Here is a 15,854-nt window from a genome sequence, read left to right on the forward strand (position 1 = left end):
TAATGAAATGTGTTGTTTTTTCAACACTATTGAAAAAACAACACAATGATGTATAATCAGTTGTATGCAAAGAGGAAATCTACATCTACATGGGAGACAAACAGAGAAACAATCAGGGACATTTAAAAGGGTTTAAAAACACAGTAACCTCCCCATTAATCCACAGATTCTTTCCCTTTTGTCAGGAAAAAGTACCCTATAATAAAATATAAGAAATAGCTGACACAATGAAAAATATAAATCAAAAAAGATCCACCTACCTCAGCCTGGTCAGCATTCACCTTGAAAATGTAACACCATTCTCCTCTCGTTTTCTTTTCCTGCTGACATCCTCAGATTTAGTCCTGCGAGAGCGGAGTGGTCGTATAGTGACAGAGTTAGTAGGAAGGCAGCCACAGCAGCATCAGAGTGTGAGACGAGTGGCCAGGTCCTGACCCTCCTGCTAATCCCCTTTAATCATTAATCAGCCCTGGGCCCCACGAGGGATTTGGACCCACCTTCTGCCACCTTCGCAAATCTGACCGTCTCGGCACTGGAGGGGAATGGCTGACGGCCACTTTGTGTGTGTTTGTTTGTTTGTTTTCATTTGAGTCAAAAGTAAAAGTAAAAAATTATAATAATAATACACAACCATCTGGAGATGATATCTTATACAGGAGTTACAACCTCCCTATTCTCCCTGGAATTACGCCCAAGACTTTATGTACGCACAAAGATTCAAATATGTTCATTTTATTTGATGAAAACATTTCATAAAAATAGAAAAAAAACGCTGCTGTTTTAAAAATTGTAGCACATTGTGTTCTTCAAAAATGCTAGAAAATAAAGAAATTGTCATATATATTATTAGTATTATAAGTAAGTGACTAGTTTTCCTATTTATAGACTACCTACAGGACAGGGGCAATTCAGGGGCCAGACAGATTTCAGCTGGGGCTGGTTCCCCCCTGGCCCCACCCTGGATCCACCCCTGCTATCATGTATAACAAAGACAAGCATCAGATCCTCACATCTGATAAACTAAAAACAAATGTTTTGTATTTTTGCTCAGAAAATTACTAAAATGATCATTGGAACATCAATGTAGTCGCCCGTGTAAATTTGATTCATCGACAAATTGGTGCAATTCTACTTTCCAGGCATGTGATGCTTTTGGTAACAGCCCGTTCTGCATGAGCAAGCTTGTTTCCCTTGTTCACCTGCAAAACACCTGAAAGATTGAGTCACTTAAAAAAATGTTCACCTCCAACTATCTTCTCACCCCTGCTGGTCCCATATGCCTATTACACTGTTACCCTCTGTTCAACACACACACACACGCTGTTAAACACAACACTCGCTACCACGCTGCAAATCAGCCAATGAAATGTTAACTGAGAGTGAGATTATTGGATTAACGTGTACCAAAGTAGCTTGTGTAAGAAGAGAACGCAGCCGCCGCGCCAGTCAGCAAATCCACAGGGCAGACAGAGCACAGACACACGCTGCTGCTCAGACCCAGAGGGAAGTAAGTACTGACAATCTTAACTAATCTTGACTGTTTTCTCAACGGAGACTCTGCAGAAACAGCGACCATATTTACACTTTAACCTGTGCATACCATCCATTTATCTGCTTATGGAAACATTCTCAGGGTTTCTCAGGTTTAAGTGCACAAGTTATTTAACCGCTAATGCAGATACTGTAAGTGCGTTACATGAGCTGTGCTTGAATAACCTCTGGTTAAAAGCGTGTCAAGTAAAATAATCTGTTTATCTTTTGCCACTGTTAACCACAGGTGTCCGCACTATTTTTCAGTCATGGCATCGTGATCTCTCCACGTGAGCCTCGGCCCGATGATATGATATCAGAGGGTCGGACATCATGTTGGATACAGAAGGCCAGTGGTCTGAGGCGTTGGCGAGCAACAACGTCAGAGCCATCATACGCTGGCTGCGGACACTCGAAGGTACATTAGCAGCATCTACAATGAAACGATGGTTCTGATGTTTTCTTGTTTGGTTCAACATTTTATCTCCAATAAGGTGACGTTGACAATGAGGAAATCCTACCGACCTTCAGCTGCTGGGTGCAGAGGACGTCAGAGTTTACCAAAAAGGAGTTGTTAACCCTATGTGAGTACACGTCTCCTGATCAGTGGCTAATATAATTTCATGTGTGATCTCTGCATCTGTTTCGTCCTATTCGTTCCCGCAGGCTTCAGTCGGTGCCAGAGTCTCTGGATGTTTCTGGACCGCAGCTCTTTCACCCGAGTGCACATGCTGCTCCAGAGACTGAGGAACCTGCTCACCCTGGCGGAGTGGGCGAGACGACAGCTCACCTCAGCCCACCTCTGGCACGGTATGCACGCTTCAGACCTCTGCTGCAGCAGCATGGGTTGATTTGGGTTGTACTCCTAACCTGTATTGCCCTTCGTGCAGGTGTGGGGGTGCCGTGTGTGGTCTGCAGGGACACGCTGAGCTCCTCGGACGTCAGACGAGGCTGCTGGGGTCGAGAGCACAGGGCTCTGAAGCAGCACATCTGGCTGGGGCGGCTGGTTCAGTGGTTCGGCATCATGGGGCTTCTGCCCAAGCTCCCTGGTACATGTATCATCACGCAGCGTTTTATCAGCACGATGAAATGTTATCACACTTTTACATGCTTTCTGTCTGTTTCTCATACCATCAGAGGCCCATGAGGTGAAGCGTATCTCTCAGATGTGGAAGGAAATGGAGCACAGCCATCAGAAATCTTATCTGGAGACACTTGGGTAAATCAAGGGATTTGACTTGATGTCTCGAGCAATACCTAGTTAGTTTTTCCTCTTTAATTCCTTCCTGGTTTTCTGTTTGTCTACATTTGACTAGATGGGAGGAAGAGGGTGGAGGAAGAGGGAGCTCTTTCATACGGGGTCTGGTGACTGAGCTGAGCAGAAAGCACGGGTGCATTTGGGCCTCCGAGGACTGCAGAGATCAGCGCTATCCTCCTCCAGATCTGCAGGCCCTGCTGAAGCTGGTGCTGGTGCCTCGTATCGACAACATGTCAGTGCAGGCAATCGTATCCATTCCAACACAGCATCAACAAAGCCTTTCTCTAGAGCTCGCCTTTTTCTCTTGCTCTGTTCTGTTCGGCCCAAGATATACATTCAATTTGTTTTATATAGTCCTTAACCTGCACGTTGCAGCTCATGTACTTTATCCTGGACATGACGAGTTTCCTGCAGTGCAGAGACGACCTCCTCCGATCTTTCTGCCTCGCCTTCACAATCCCTGCCGGCTTTTCCCAACAAATCCGGGCCTTGTGGCTGCTCGACCACGGACACGTCAAGGTAAGAACCCAATTTATTAATTTAATTAATCAGCCGAATGATTGATTCTGATTTCGATGAGGTCGTTATAATGAGCCAGTACAAGATGACTGGGTGTCGGCTTCAAGGTCCAGTTAACCACCCTGTTGATCACTTTAGTGTCCTTGTTCTAACAGCTGTAATGGTCTGCAGGTGAAACTAATGGTCCACTTGAGTACAGTGCGTATGATTAATGTCGTAACACTCCACTGTGCCACTCATTAGTGGTTCGGCTGCAGTCGATTTTTCTCTCAGTGGAGGAGATCCTTTAATGGACAGCAGGAAATATGAGTTACTGTGATGATGGCCGGATTTCAAGGAGTTTTCTTGCATCCCACATTATTAACATTTCCTGATATATGGTAAATGGAATGTATTCATATACATCCTCTCTAGTCTTAGTCAGCATTTTAAAATAACAAACAATCTTAAATAAGTACTGTAACTCTATGTTACACCCTGCCCAGGCCTCCATGGAGCTGCTGCTGAGCCCCAGGGCTGCTGTGCCCTGGCTGCCGTGGCAACATCGCTGCATCATCCACTGTCTCCTGACAAGGAAGCAGCCTTCTTTGGCACTGAGGTACCTCCACTGGGCCAGACCTGCGATAGAGAGCGCTGAAGATGCCAAGCTGTTTGCAGATGTACTACTTCAGAACAGGTGCATATATGGCTTGCCAGTCATGTGTTTGATTTCTATGATGTGTGATGCTGACGATGTGTGTGGTCTCCAGTTGTGTGTCAGCGGCCTGGGCTCTGCTGAGGAGAGGCCACACAGAGAGCGATGACGCGGTCATGTACTTCCTGCAGGCGTGCAACAGATTTGGTCTGTGCACAGAGGCTTTAAAATACATTCCTGCAGGATGCAATGTGAGTGAATCTCTTAATATATAAGAAAACTTAAAGATATGCAGCCTTGGAAATGAGTTTTTATTTTGTTGGAAATCTTTAACAGGATGAAGGAGACAATGGGATTAAGACTACAGGGATGAAGGAAGGTGAGACAGAGAATATTTAATAGTATCATGACTGAATAAAATGCATCACAAATTAAGTCTGACTTTTCAGCAGGAAGGCCACCCTGTCCGCTGTCTGCCAAACTGTATCAGGCTCAGAACACAGTGTCTCCAGGGGAACTTGTCCAACTGGTCAGATTTGCTGCGATGGAAGTGAGAAATCCCCGTCCCAAGATAAGGTGCTGAGACTGTAGATGTGGATGAAAGAGGCAGATTCACGTTCAGGACCCCAGAGAACTTCAGCAGATCATTCCTTCATGTTCTTTATTCCAGTGAGGTGGTGTGGCCAGAGCACTCTGAGAGAAAATCGAACAGCAGAGAGATGTTTCTGTCAACTCAGGATCTGAGTCATCTCACGCCCAGCTCACCCCCCATGGACCTGACAGAAAAGCAAACAGCACATACAGAGGAACCCGGAGAGGAGCTGATCCATAATGTATTTTCATTGCCCCTGCTGAAACATAACTGATTCTTTCAACACATGTTTTTGAAATAATGGTCTTTTTATTTGTCCTTGTCCCAGCAGCAACATGAGACACACAAGCACACGTCTTCCTGCGAGGGTCTGACCTCTGAGTCTGTCTCCTCCTTCACCGCGGCCTCCTCCCTGCCTCTGTTGAGACGGGGTCGTCCTCACGTGTACGAGAGCACCTTGACCCTGCAGAGGATCTCGTCTCTCCTCACCGACAGTGAGAACCAGAGCGTGGGAGACGATGAGGAGGAGAGCAGACCCCCGTCGTCTGTTGATGTCTTGCCAGATTGCCCTGAGCTGCTGCTGACACCAGATGGTGCCACAGACCTCGTATCCCACAGCAACTGGAAGAGAGGCGTTTCAGCGGAGCGGGTGCTCTCAGCAGAGGGTGAACTTTGTAGTGGTTTATATTTGCACACATTTCACAATAAGAATCTAAAGCTGAAAGACAAACTTTGACTCTTTCCTAGAGGGAGAACATGTTGAGACGGGTGTTTTTTCAAGTGAGGACTCTACCGGTGGTGATACAGTTTCAGGACTGACCATGGACGAGACTCTTCCTCCAGATAAGAGGTCAGAGGCCACCTTAAATCATGTAACACCTAATTTGCAATTTATGCCAAGTAACAATATTGGTTTCTGTCAGTTTCAGGATGGATGTGTCCCCTCAGCCGTGTAGTAACGGAATCAGCCAATCACATCCATCCCTCTGTGAGGCCCAGCTGGAGAGTCACAGTTTCCTCTCACCTGACTTTGGTATGTAAATGAAGAACTGTATATTTATATTCTCATGTCTTATCGACCACATCGAACCACCAAACTTCTGGTTATTGGACAACCCCGCTCTACCTCCTGAGCCACAGCTGCCTATGTGGCTTCCTTTAGCTGGATTATAGATGTTAATCAATGTTGATCAATCTACTCAATTATTTATAAATTGTAATTTCACTGAATTTATTCTGATCTGCAGAGAAAAGAGAAAAAATCAAATAAACAGTTCATGATCTTTCAGGCGTCACTGACCTGTGGAGCACCGTGATGCCACAAGACGACCAATCAGACTGCATCGCTTCTCAGATTTTCAGTTTATGTGAAGCAGCCCTATCTGACTGTTTTGTGGAAGAGGATTTTCATCAGGTATCTTTCTTGCTGTAACATAGTTTGAATCGATTAATGGTAAACGTTTTCACAGTGTTCTTCATATTTAACATTTGACTCTGTCTCAGAAAGCATGTGAGCATCACCAGCAAGAGGAGGCACTGGGCTGCTTCACTCAGGATCCCTCCTGCTCCATGCTGACTGACCTCCATCACAGCCCTTTGTTAGAGGAGCCTACAGCCACTGAGGCCTCTGGAGATCTAGTAAAGATGGGGGTACAGGACAGCCCCCTCCTCTCTCCTGTGTTCAGCCTTATCTCAACCAGCTCGGCTCCCTCTGAAACCTCAGACGAGAGCCCCCACACAGCCCGATTAAAGACGGATGACCCCTGTGTCCAGAGCACCTTAGCAGGGCCAGATCAAGTGGGCAGCTGGTGGAGACAAGACGCTGAGACTCGCGGAGCCTCCAGTGGCCTCGTCTTTGCTGCAGAGCCAGGAGCTGCTTTCGCATCAGGTGAAGAATGTTGGATGTTACAAAATATTAACTTATAATTGTACAAATTGTGATCAGCAGAAATCATAAAACATGCTAGATATAGATGTCAGTCCCATAAATATGCTTGATTTTGTCATCATGATCCATGAATTCTTCCCTGGTAAAAATGGTGTAAATTTAGAAAAATGCTTTATCTTGCAGTGTTAAAGAAAGTGATAAAAATGTGATAAAAATGTCCCTGATGTAGATCGACAGGAAAACTTAATGAGTTCTTCCCTGACAGATATCACATCCTTCCACCAAGTTTCGTGGAAATCCATTCTCTCATTTCTGTGTAATCTTGCTTACAATCCCCCCCCCAAAAAAACCCTGGCAACAACCAACAAACAAACAGACAGGGGAGAAAACATAACCTCCTCCGCGGAGGTAATAATCATTAGCAATATATTAACTCAAAAACCCACTTATGTAATTACTAGCAATAGTCCAAGGATGAATAATCACATTTGTCTGTGTGTGTTTTGACATAATAGTATGTCAGAGGTGCTGCTGTCCACTGCAGGGCGCAGGATGCATGCACATGTAGCAGAGGCGGGGGGTCTCGGCTGCTAGCAGGGGGGGGGGGGGGGGGGGGGGGGGGGTAGCATGTGAGGAAGTGAAGTCTCAGAGATTGGTTCCCTTAACCTTGCTGCTGCAGTCACTCATCCATTAAACAGCCCTGCTCTCCCTCCATCCCTCTCCCACACTGTATGGGTGGTGCGCTGTCTCTCCACTGCAGCAGCAGACCTGCTGCCTCCATCTGCCGGGTGGTGCTGATCACCACTGGGCCTTTGGGATCCACGGCCAATTGCCCCACGCTGATGCCCCAACCTTGTCGCCGGGCTAAGGGGTTAAAGACATATAACACCGGAGCAATGCTGCATACAATTAAAAGAGTATTAGATTCCAGACAACCTTTATTTTGAAACTGCACTAGAAAAAAAATACTGACACTTATGATTTTGTTTTTGTCTGTTCACAGATAATTCTCAGGCGTTAAATCAGCCCTATTCCTACAGCCTGCTCACCTTCATGGACTTCACTGCAAATCTGCAAGGAGACAAAAGAGGAGGCAAACAGGTATTTCCCTCTAACACACTGTACACTGAGGCTGCGGTGTGTTCATCGCTGGTCAGTAGGGGTCACTGTTGTTCCAGTTAAGTCACTTGACAGCTTCTAATTCGGGATGATCTCATTCCTGGTCCCTGAGGATTTTTGCTTCATCACAGCCCAGCAGGTGCCCTCTTTCCTGCCCTTCATCCCTTGTTCCCCCGTCCTCCAGCATCAACATCACGGCTTTCAACATCTCCACCTACGATGATGTCATTCCACAAACACGAGAGCGGGGTTTCAGGGGGATTAGGAATCACTTGTGTTGCATTTGGAGGCGCACAGTCAAATATGTGTTTTATTCATTTGCCAAAACACAAAGTACTCATTTGTTTATGTTGCATGACTTGCTTACTGACCTGAGCATTACACGGCTAAGCGTTGCGGTCACTGCCAGGATATGAGCAGGTAATTGTTTTACTGAGGTTTCATTGGATAATTGTTTAATTGGGATGCAGTCACCTAATTATTTAGCTCACAATTGGAGACCATATGGACGTTGGCAGGTGAAACATAATCAAGCCATGTTAATTTATGATGATTATACCATGGGCCCGAGCCTCTTATACTGTACAAACAGTGTGTGTGTGTCTATCACAGCCAATCTAGTTTGGTTGTACAGTGATTGTTTGCAGTGAGGGTGTTACACTCATTATCTTGGCAGAGAGAGAGAGAGTGTGTGTGTGTGTGTGTGTGTGTGTGTGTGTGTGTGTGTGTGTGTGTGTGTGTGTGTGTGTGTGTGTGTGTGTGTGTGGTTCCAGGGAGTTGTTTTGTACAGAGGGCTGTTAGTGTTATCTAATTGTTCATCCAGGCCAGAAATGATACCGTGTAGGATTTGCTTAATTGGCAGATGGAGAGATATTAACGGGGAACGCGTGAAAATGAGTTTAAGGCAAACCCTTAATGGCTGATAAAACTATCATCTCTTTAGCTCCAGAATGCTAATAAAATCAGGATATTAAACATAGTTATTAGTGCAAACTATGAATTTTGATCTCGTCCCAGACGTCCTCATGCGCGACTGTTTATGATGATTATTGTGGCGCAGTTATAGATGTGATATTAACAGGGAGCTGGAAATAAAGCCATCGATCAACCGGCGGAGGAACACAAAGAGATCATGCCCACTTAAAAAGATATCACAAAATGAAATATTATCGACTTCGCTGCCTTTATGAAAATACCAATATTTGCACAGAGACAGTATAAAGTGTCGGGTGGTGTTGCATGTTGGGACGTTCACTATTCAAGAGGAGATGAATGGCCTCTATTAGGAGCATTTAATCAGTGGCTGGCCCAGTGCTCCCGGTCTCCTGCGCCCCCTGGGGAAAGATTAATGGGTACAGGATATTTCATCAGGCCCCTCCACATCACTGCTCAGAATATGAGGCTGTAATTGTGTCTGTTTTGCTGTTGTTTTGTGTCACAGGCGGACAAAGAGGAGCCTGCAGGCTGGAGCTCGGGGAAGGCGTCACAAGGTGCCATGAGGAGTGGGAGGACAAGATCGAGGAAGGGAAAACGAGTGAAGAGGGCGTGATGTGTCAGTAAAAGGACAGTGAATGAGAAATATATTTTTGTATCACCATGTCAAATCTTCTAATCGTCTCTGATTAATCGAACTAAAGAAATAATATAGTGATGAACTCATCCTTAGTGATTATTTTACAGCCTTTGGAGATTTTCTCTTGTTGATGTGGTCCATATCTTCTTCCTCATCAATCACCGGCTCAGATTGTTTCTGACAGCACCGAGAGATGTTGTCCTGCCACACCCTTTTCCCGTCCACTGTAAAAACCACATGTGTCAGAAACACTCACTCTTTAATAAATCTCTCAGGAATTATTAATGACACCTGAATTATTGAATGTTTTCCTAATTAAAACACTTTAAAAATACTCAAAAACCAGATAATTCTGTGTTACATTATTTGCTTTTTATGATGTTTTGGTCAAAGCTAGAAACACGTTGGGTCATTTGCAGCATAAACGCACAACATTTGAAATGCACCCGGCGGTGTCCTCGGAAATTATTCTGCACTTTAAATTCTTCACCAGTTCCCTGCTCTTGAAAAAAGAGGATGTTTGCTTTGCTGCCATTGCATCTCATGAAAATTAGATGACCTCCTGGTGCTTTCTGCCACCCATCGCTCGCCGTATTTGCTCAGAGCTCAGGGACTGCATTTGGGTTAGCATCCTCTGCCCTGCCTCCCTCCTTCTCCTCCCTCCCCCTCCTCCCTTTACCCTCCCTCCCCTCCGTGGCTTGTTCTGGGGGTGAATAACTCAACACATATTTCAGCTTGACACACTTCTGCTCGGGGTCTCCCCTGGGTGGCCAGTTCACGAGCCCACACATGCTGTATTATTTAAAAGTGGGGTTTGGAGCTCTGGCTGAGTGTGGATGTGCATGTAATCTGCTGTTTGTGCAGAGGGAATGCCTTATGGAGTTGTTGGGCCTTTGCCTGCGACCTTGCAGGTGTGGCAGCACCTCTGATACCAGATGATGTCTCAGGTCCTGGCTGTTTTTTATTATGTCTATTCGCTGCTCTGTGATTTCATTTTTCTGTTAGAAAAAAGGAGAAAATGCGGTTTCACAAGCTCCACAATACTGAACTACAATAATGTATCATAACACTAACCGCAAAGTGATTTATCACAGGAAATTGTAATCTGGACAATTTATCACACAGCCACGAATAAAGATCTGCCGCAGCGAAAAATGCTCACGGGCCATGAAACATAAGTAACAATACCTGAGGATGCTAAAAAGCAAAGTGAAGGTTGGAATTAAATCAAGTCTCAGGTCAAGACCACACACACACACACACACACACGCACACACGCACGCACGCACGCACGCACGCACACACGCACACACAATAACTCAAGCTAATCTGAGAGCTGATAACATCATGGAAATCAGAGTGCTGTGCTGTAGCAGAATGACACATAAATCATGTGCCAGGGAGAGGATGCAAAATACTGCAGCTTGCATGATGGATACAAATAACCGGCCAGTGTCTGGAAAGCATTCATATAAATACTTGTCTTTATGTTGCAGGGGTGAGTCCCAGTAAACTGGATTATTTATATCTATAGGGTAAAATGGCTCAGGGTGAGGCTTTTAAAATAACGACTGCATTTTCTACTTGCTTTTTTTTTTGAGGCGATCATAAGAGCATTTTTACATCCCCGCATTCTGCAGCAGCCTGCATTCATAGGTCGTACATCAAGGCAATGAGCACCCATCGAATGGGATATGAGGTGGGGTCCGACCATGCAGTAATCTGGTGGTGGTGGTGGCAGCGGCGGCAGGTGCGTTGCCCACTGGAGGGCACTGTGAGCAGCACAGAGTGGGGGGTGGTGAGGGGAGAGGTGAGACACCTTGTCCAGCTCACCAGATGGGCCCAGTGAAGCATGTCAAATGACTGTGACAGCTACCTGCCCTTCTTTAAGCTCTGTCACCATCTATAAACAAACCATTACTCTCGTTTGTGAGCACGCTGCCTTATGTGTGTTCAAGGGGTGTGCGTGTGTGTGTGTGTGGGTGTGGGTGTGTGTGTGGGTGTGTGTGTGTGTGGGTGTGTGAACAAGGGCAAATGAAGCCACTCATTGAACAAGTGTTGGTGCTCTTTTCTATCATAAGAAAACTAATGCTTAGAAAAGATAATAAGGTTAAATAACTATTCAGTTACATCAAGTACAAACCCTTATTTTAAGCTCTATGGCCATAGAGTTTCCAAAGATATGAGGCAGTAAAGCTTTCTCCCTCTCTCAGCTATGGCAGCTATTTGAAAACTAACCACTAAAAGTATGTATATTTAAATCATTTTTCCAATTTGCAGTTTTATACAATAAATATGTTTCATAAAAGTTTGCCGCACTGCATCATTTTCTGTTCTTCCGAGATTATAGAGAAATAAAAGCATCTGTGACATCTGCACGCAACTCAGGGTTGGTCTATGTTTAACGGATAAACAAACACAACTCAATAACTGGAACATGTTAAATATTGCCAAATGAAGTAATACTATAATATTAATGTAAAACCATAGATATTTTCAGCTCACTGAGACAAAAAGCAAAAGTGAAACAGTGAATTTTCCAACATGCTGTGAATGACAGCGTTGCAGCCAAATCCAATACAATTGAAGTAACTGGTGACCAATTCTTCAAACGTAAAAATAAACAAAAACATAAAATGCCATTTCTCGCGAGAACTCGTGAGTATCGCTGATCTCTCACTGACGAGAACTGCAGCAGTAACTGGGAGGAGGACATCCGAGGACATTTAGGCTAAAAACTTGGGGGTTTTTTTTACATTTAAAGAAGTGGTCACCATTTACTTCAATTGTATTGGATTTGGCTGCAACGCTGTTTATCCCTGAAACTCCAGAAGTGTTTTGTGGACTCAAACACTTCACCCTCCCCTCCATCGGCATAGTGGTGAGTAGATAATGAGTGAATTTTCATTTTTGGGTGAACTATCCCTTTAAGGCTTTAGCCTGCTCATTGTAGAAAATGCTGGGTTTCTCATTAATAAAGAAAGATCTGGACCACACTATGTAAAGGGCTTTGAGTATGTTGTGATTCGGCGATATAGAAATAAAACTGAATTGAATAATAATTATATGATGAGTTTTGGGGCAATATGTATAAAAATATGCGCGATACATATGTACAATATGATACATGTACAATAACTTCATTAATCTGAACACGGAGAAGCAGCGTTCAGTTTTTATGCTGTACATTCGGAACTACATGTCTTATACGTCCTTTGAATCAAAGAATTTCCTGTTTGCCACTTATCAAATAAAAAAGAAAATCACAAATTCCTCACACTGCACTGCTACTCTACTCTTTTATTTCTGATATATCTGTATATTTTATTCTCTATATATGTGACTCATTTTACTCCTTGTCACGATGCCTTCTTTTATAATTCATGTACAGCACTTTGAACGTCCTTGCTGTTGAACTGTGCTGCATGAATGAACTTGTCTATCAGAGGATGAGATGGAGCCTGAAGGCCTCATGCTGCTCATTAGTCTCCTCCGCGCATCTCCGCCTCCACTGCGCAGGCGCACTTCCTCCAGGACGCAGCGACAGAGCGAGCCCATCCACAGAGAACACACAGAGGGGTCAAAATGGCCCTCGATAATCTCATCTTCGCCCAGTGCATCCTCTACTTCTTAGCCTTCGTGTTCGGCTTCATCGCCGTGGTGCCTCTGTCGGAGAACACGGAGGACTTCGGCGGGAGGTGCCTGCTGTTCACGCGGGGGATGTGGCAGAACGAGAACATCACGGTGTCCAAGCAGCGCTTCATCGTGGAGGAGTGGGGACCCGAGTCCTCCTGCAGCTTCATCACCTTCGTCGGGATCGCGTCCCTCATCCTGTCCGCGGTGCAGGCGTGGAGGCTGCTCTTCTTCCTGTGCAAAGGACACGACGAGTGAGTCCCACCTCTCACACGTCCGCTCCGTCATGGGGCTCCATGTATGACAGGCTGCAACATGGACCCGGGTCCAATGCTAATGTGCCTTTTCTGTGCGTCCCTCTTGTGTGCGCACTATTCTTAGTGTTATACTGTGCATGTGCTGCATTACAGGCTGTGAAAGAACCAGAGAGAAAACCCTGTTTAAAAAATGACCAGTCATAGTCCTCCTCATGTGTAAAGATGGAGGGATCCCTCACGTGCTGCCATGACAAAACATCTAAATCACATCATGTGGTGTTTGGTGACATCAGCACTAAATCCTGAGAGTGTTTCAGGTTTACCTACATGCTACAGAGAATGATGGTTTCAGTGCTGCAGCCGAGATGAGACAGTTTTGTTCCCTCTTTTGCTCGCAGCTCCCTCTTCAACGCCTTCCTCAACCTGCTGATCAGCTCCCTGGTGGTGTTCACAGTCTTCCTGTCCAGCACCATCGTCAGCGTGGGCTTCAACCTGTGGTGCGACTCCATCACCGAGGGGGGGACCATGCCCAGCAGGTGAGAGAGCAGCACTCCAACCTTTTTCATTTCATCACAGAGGGTGGGACGAAATATCGATACGTCAATATATCTTTGTCCTGACTCATGAGATACGATTATCGATATGCTGGTGCCAAATATAGATATTTAGTTTTATATATATATATATATATATATAGTTTGGACTTTTGATAGTTTATGGTTATTCTAGATTGGGCACATGTGGATATTGAAAAGTTAGTTTGTTAATTAAAGACTAAAAAGGCACTAAGATAAGTGCACTTCACCTCTTTAGGGGCATTTTGTATTCCTCCTCAGTTTGACAGATATTGTGATGTATCGTTATGCGATTGTCTGGAAATATATGGTTAATCACAGAATCTCTGTATTGTGTTATCGTTACCACGGGCCATGTATCGTGCATCGTGTCGTTATCCTTTGATTCTACTGTGCTGTGGTTCTAATTGTGCATCTCTTGTCTTTTAGCTGCGAGGACCTGCAGGACACTGATCTAGAACTTGGCCTGAACAACTCTGCTTTTTATGACCAGTTTGCTATAGCTCAGGTAGTTTACTTTTTAATATATAGCATCATCCAGACAGTGCAGCAAAAAAGCCAGAATCTCTCATACTGTATTTATGTCTTCTCTCTCTTTCAGTTTGGCCTGTGGGCTGCCTGGCTCACCTGGCTGGGCATCTCAGTGATGGCGTTCCTCAAGGTTTACCACAACTACAGACAAGAGGACCTGCTCGACAGCCTGATCCACGAGAAGGACTTGCTGCTCGGCCGCTCCGCGCGCCACAGCTCCGACCTCAAGACCGGCATGATCTAGAAAAAAAAAAGCCAGAGGATGTGCAGACACACACATTGTCATTCACACCAAACCGTGTATCGTCCTCCACCTGCCACAAGAAACACCGATGTTTCCCTGTGTAGACAATCAAAATCTATTGGCTTGTGCTCCCATTGACCATGGATTGAATGAAACAGCAGGTTTTTGCTTTGTTCTGCAGAGATGATAGATTCCCCCTCAGAAATCTACCAGTGATTGCTAATCCTCAGAGTGTCCTGCTTTATTCTACCACTGTGTACACACACAACTATAGCCTTTGATAGTATTCAAACCAAACCAGTATTAGTATTAAAACCAAACCAGTGGAAATTACACCCACTTTTTCTCAACTCATGACTTTCCATTTAGCAGCAGAGTATTATTGGCTTCGGACAGATCGGCCGATGGATCACGTTCTCTCGGAACTTCTGCATGGACGTAATGCATGGCGATTTTATAGGGTGGTTTTTAGATGTAAAGGGATTTCCTCTTGTCTTATAAGCCAAATACACATGTTCCATGCTAGGATGAAGTGAGAAGTCTTTGCATGCTGCAGCAAAGTCAAATGATATTTGCTTTAGAGTTTCATAAGGGTCTTTATATAAAAACGACAAATTGTAGTTCAGGACCGTCGTGTATCAGGCAGCAGGTTCCTAGAAAATGCTTTAGGCAATTACGTGAGATTAAAAAAAGGGATCCGATCTTATGCCACATTGTAACTCATGCTTCTCCCTTATACTTTATAGGCTACATACCAATATGCTGCTTTACTGTGAATAGATGCACAACTGTACCTGCATGCATCTCTCCCCGTTCCATATCACGCGTCACACACGTTACACACTCACTTCAGCTCCTTCGGGGGATACGCTCAGGCGTTTCAGTGCATGTACGTGAGAGCGGCTTCATCTTCCTCAGAGGTTACAATGAAGAAACCTGCTTGACTTTTATAGGCAATGACAGTTTTATTCAAAACAATTGAAATCATAAAAACGGTGGGAACTGAGAAAACCCTCCAGAAAAGGCACTTCTTTCAAAGTGTAACCGCGACTGTTTGGACAGTGGTGAAATGCAGCCTCTAAGCTAAATGTGCACATACAGGACATGAGTTCACTGGGTATTGTTTTTATTGCTAAGGACAGTTTAGTTTAGACAGTACAGAGTTGAGAGTAGTTCCTTCTTCTCCACAGGCGTCGTTCGCCTCATGCTGCTCTGACCTTCAAATGTGAGTTCTTACAAATCCAACACTTTCCCTCTGAGTTCCCTGAAACCTGTTAAATATATGTATATATAATATATATATATAAAGAAAAATGTTATACCGGAAACTATGTGATGTGTGTTATTGCTCATAATGAGAGGTGTGTGGGATGTGCATCACTGTGCCCTATAATCCAGTTGTGTGGTGATCTGGCTGTTTTAAAAACTTGATTTCATCAACAATATTTCACCATTAGACTCTGTTATGTTTCTGTTTGGCCCGAAAAAGTAGTGGATTTAG

The 15,854-nt window shown here is 44.7% G+C and overlaps 2 protein-coding genes across 3 annotated transcripts; both read left to right on the top strand.

The window, feature by feature from the left end:
* The first annotated feature begins 1,759 nt into the window (after positions 1-1,759).
* Positions 1,760-9,683, top strand: LOC117756570. Of its 2 annotated transcripts, none has more exons than XM_034577110.1 (19): positions 1,760-1,948; positions 2,025-2,114; positions 2,197-2,340; positions 2,421-2,579; positions 2,668-2,749; positions 2,847-3,036; positions 3,164-3,307; positions 3,793-3,983; positions 4,057-4,192; positions 4,278-4,320; positions 4,391-4,517; positions 4,612-4,774; positions 4,862-5,198; positions 5,281-5,383; positions 5,457-5,566; positions 5,823-5,947; positions 6,061-6,421; positions 7,425-7,522; positions 8,982-9,683. In XM_034577110.1, the coding sequence occupies exons 1-19, from the start codon at positions 1,864-1,866 to the stop codon at positions 9,087-9,089; spliced, it is 2,796 nt and encodes a 931-aa protein (XP_034433001.1). In that variant the 5' UTR covers positions 1,760-1,863; the 3' UTR covers positions 9,090-9,683. The 2 variants fall into 2 exon arrangements, with proteins under 2 accessions (XP_034433001.1, XP_034433003.1); XM_034577112.1 differs by having other exon boundaries at positions 1,764-1,948; positions 5,490-5,566; positions 6,058-6,421; positions 8,982-9,677.
* A 2,931-nt stretch (positions 9,684-12,614) lies between these two features.
* LOC117756042 (transmembrane protein 179) lies at positions 12,615-15,681 on the top strand. The gene is made up of 4 exons (XM_034576323.1): positions 12,615-13,000; positions 13,402-13,539; positions 14,008-14,086; positions 14,180-15,681. The coding sequence occupies exons 1-4, from the start codon at positions 12,699-12,701 to the stop codon at positions 14,351-14,353; spliced, it is 693 nt and encodes a 230-aa protein (XP_034432214.1). The 5' UTR covers positions 12,615-12,698; the 3' UTR covers positions 14,354-15,681.
* The last annotated feature ends 173 nt before the right edge of the window (positions 15,682-15,854 follow it).

Source organism: Hippoglossus hippoglossus, chromosome 22, assembly GCF_009819705.1.
Source record: "Hippoglossus hippoglossus isolate fHipHip1 chromosome 22, fHipHip1.pri, whole genome shotgun sequence".
NCBI lineage: Eukaryota > Metazoa > Chordata > Actinopteri > Pleuronectiformes > Pleuronectidae > Hippoglossus > Hippoglossus hippoglossus.

Coding starts and splice junctions, on each gene's coding strand:
- LOC117756570 (XM_034577110.1), top strand. CDS start 1,864: ATGTTGGATACAGAAGGCCAGTGGTCTGAGGCGTTGGCGAGCAACAAC. Junction 2,750..2,846: donor TCTTATCTGGAGACACTTGG/GTAAATCAAGGG, acceptor ACATTTGACTAG/ATGGGAGGAAGAGGGTGGAG. Junction 3,037..3,163: donor ACATGTCAGTGCAGGCAATC/GTATCCATTCCA, acceptor TGCACGTTGCAG/CTCATGTACTTTATCCTGGA.
- LOC117756042 (XM_034576323.1), top strand. CDS start 12,699: ATGGCCCTCGATAATCTCATCTTCGCCCAGTGCATCCTCTACTTCTTA. Junction 13,001..13,401: donor CTGTGCAAAGGACACGACGA/GTGAGTCCCACC, acceptor TTTTGCTCGCAG/CTCCCTCTTCAACGCCTTCC. Junction 14,087..14,179: donor ACCAGTTTGCTATAGCTCAG/GTAGTTTACTTT, acceptor TCTCTCTTTCAG/TTTGGCCTGTGGGCTGCCTG.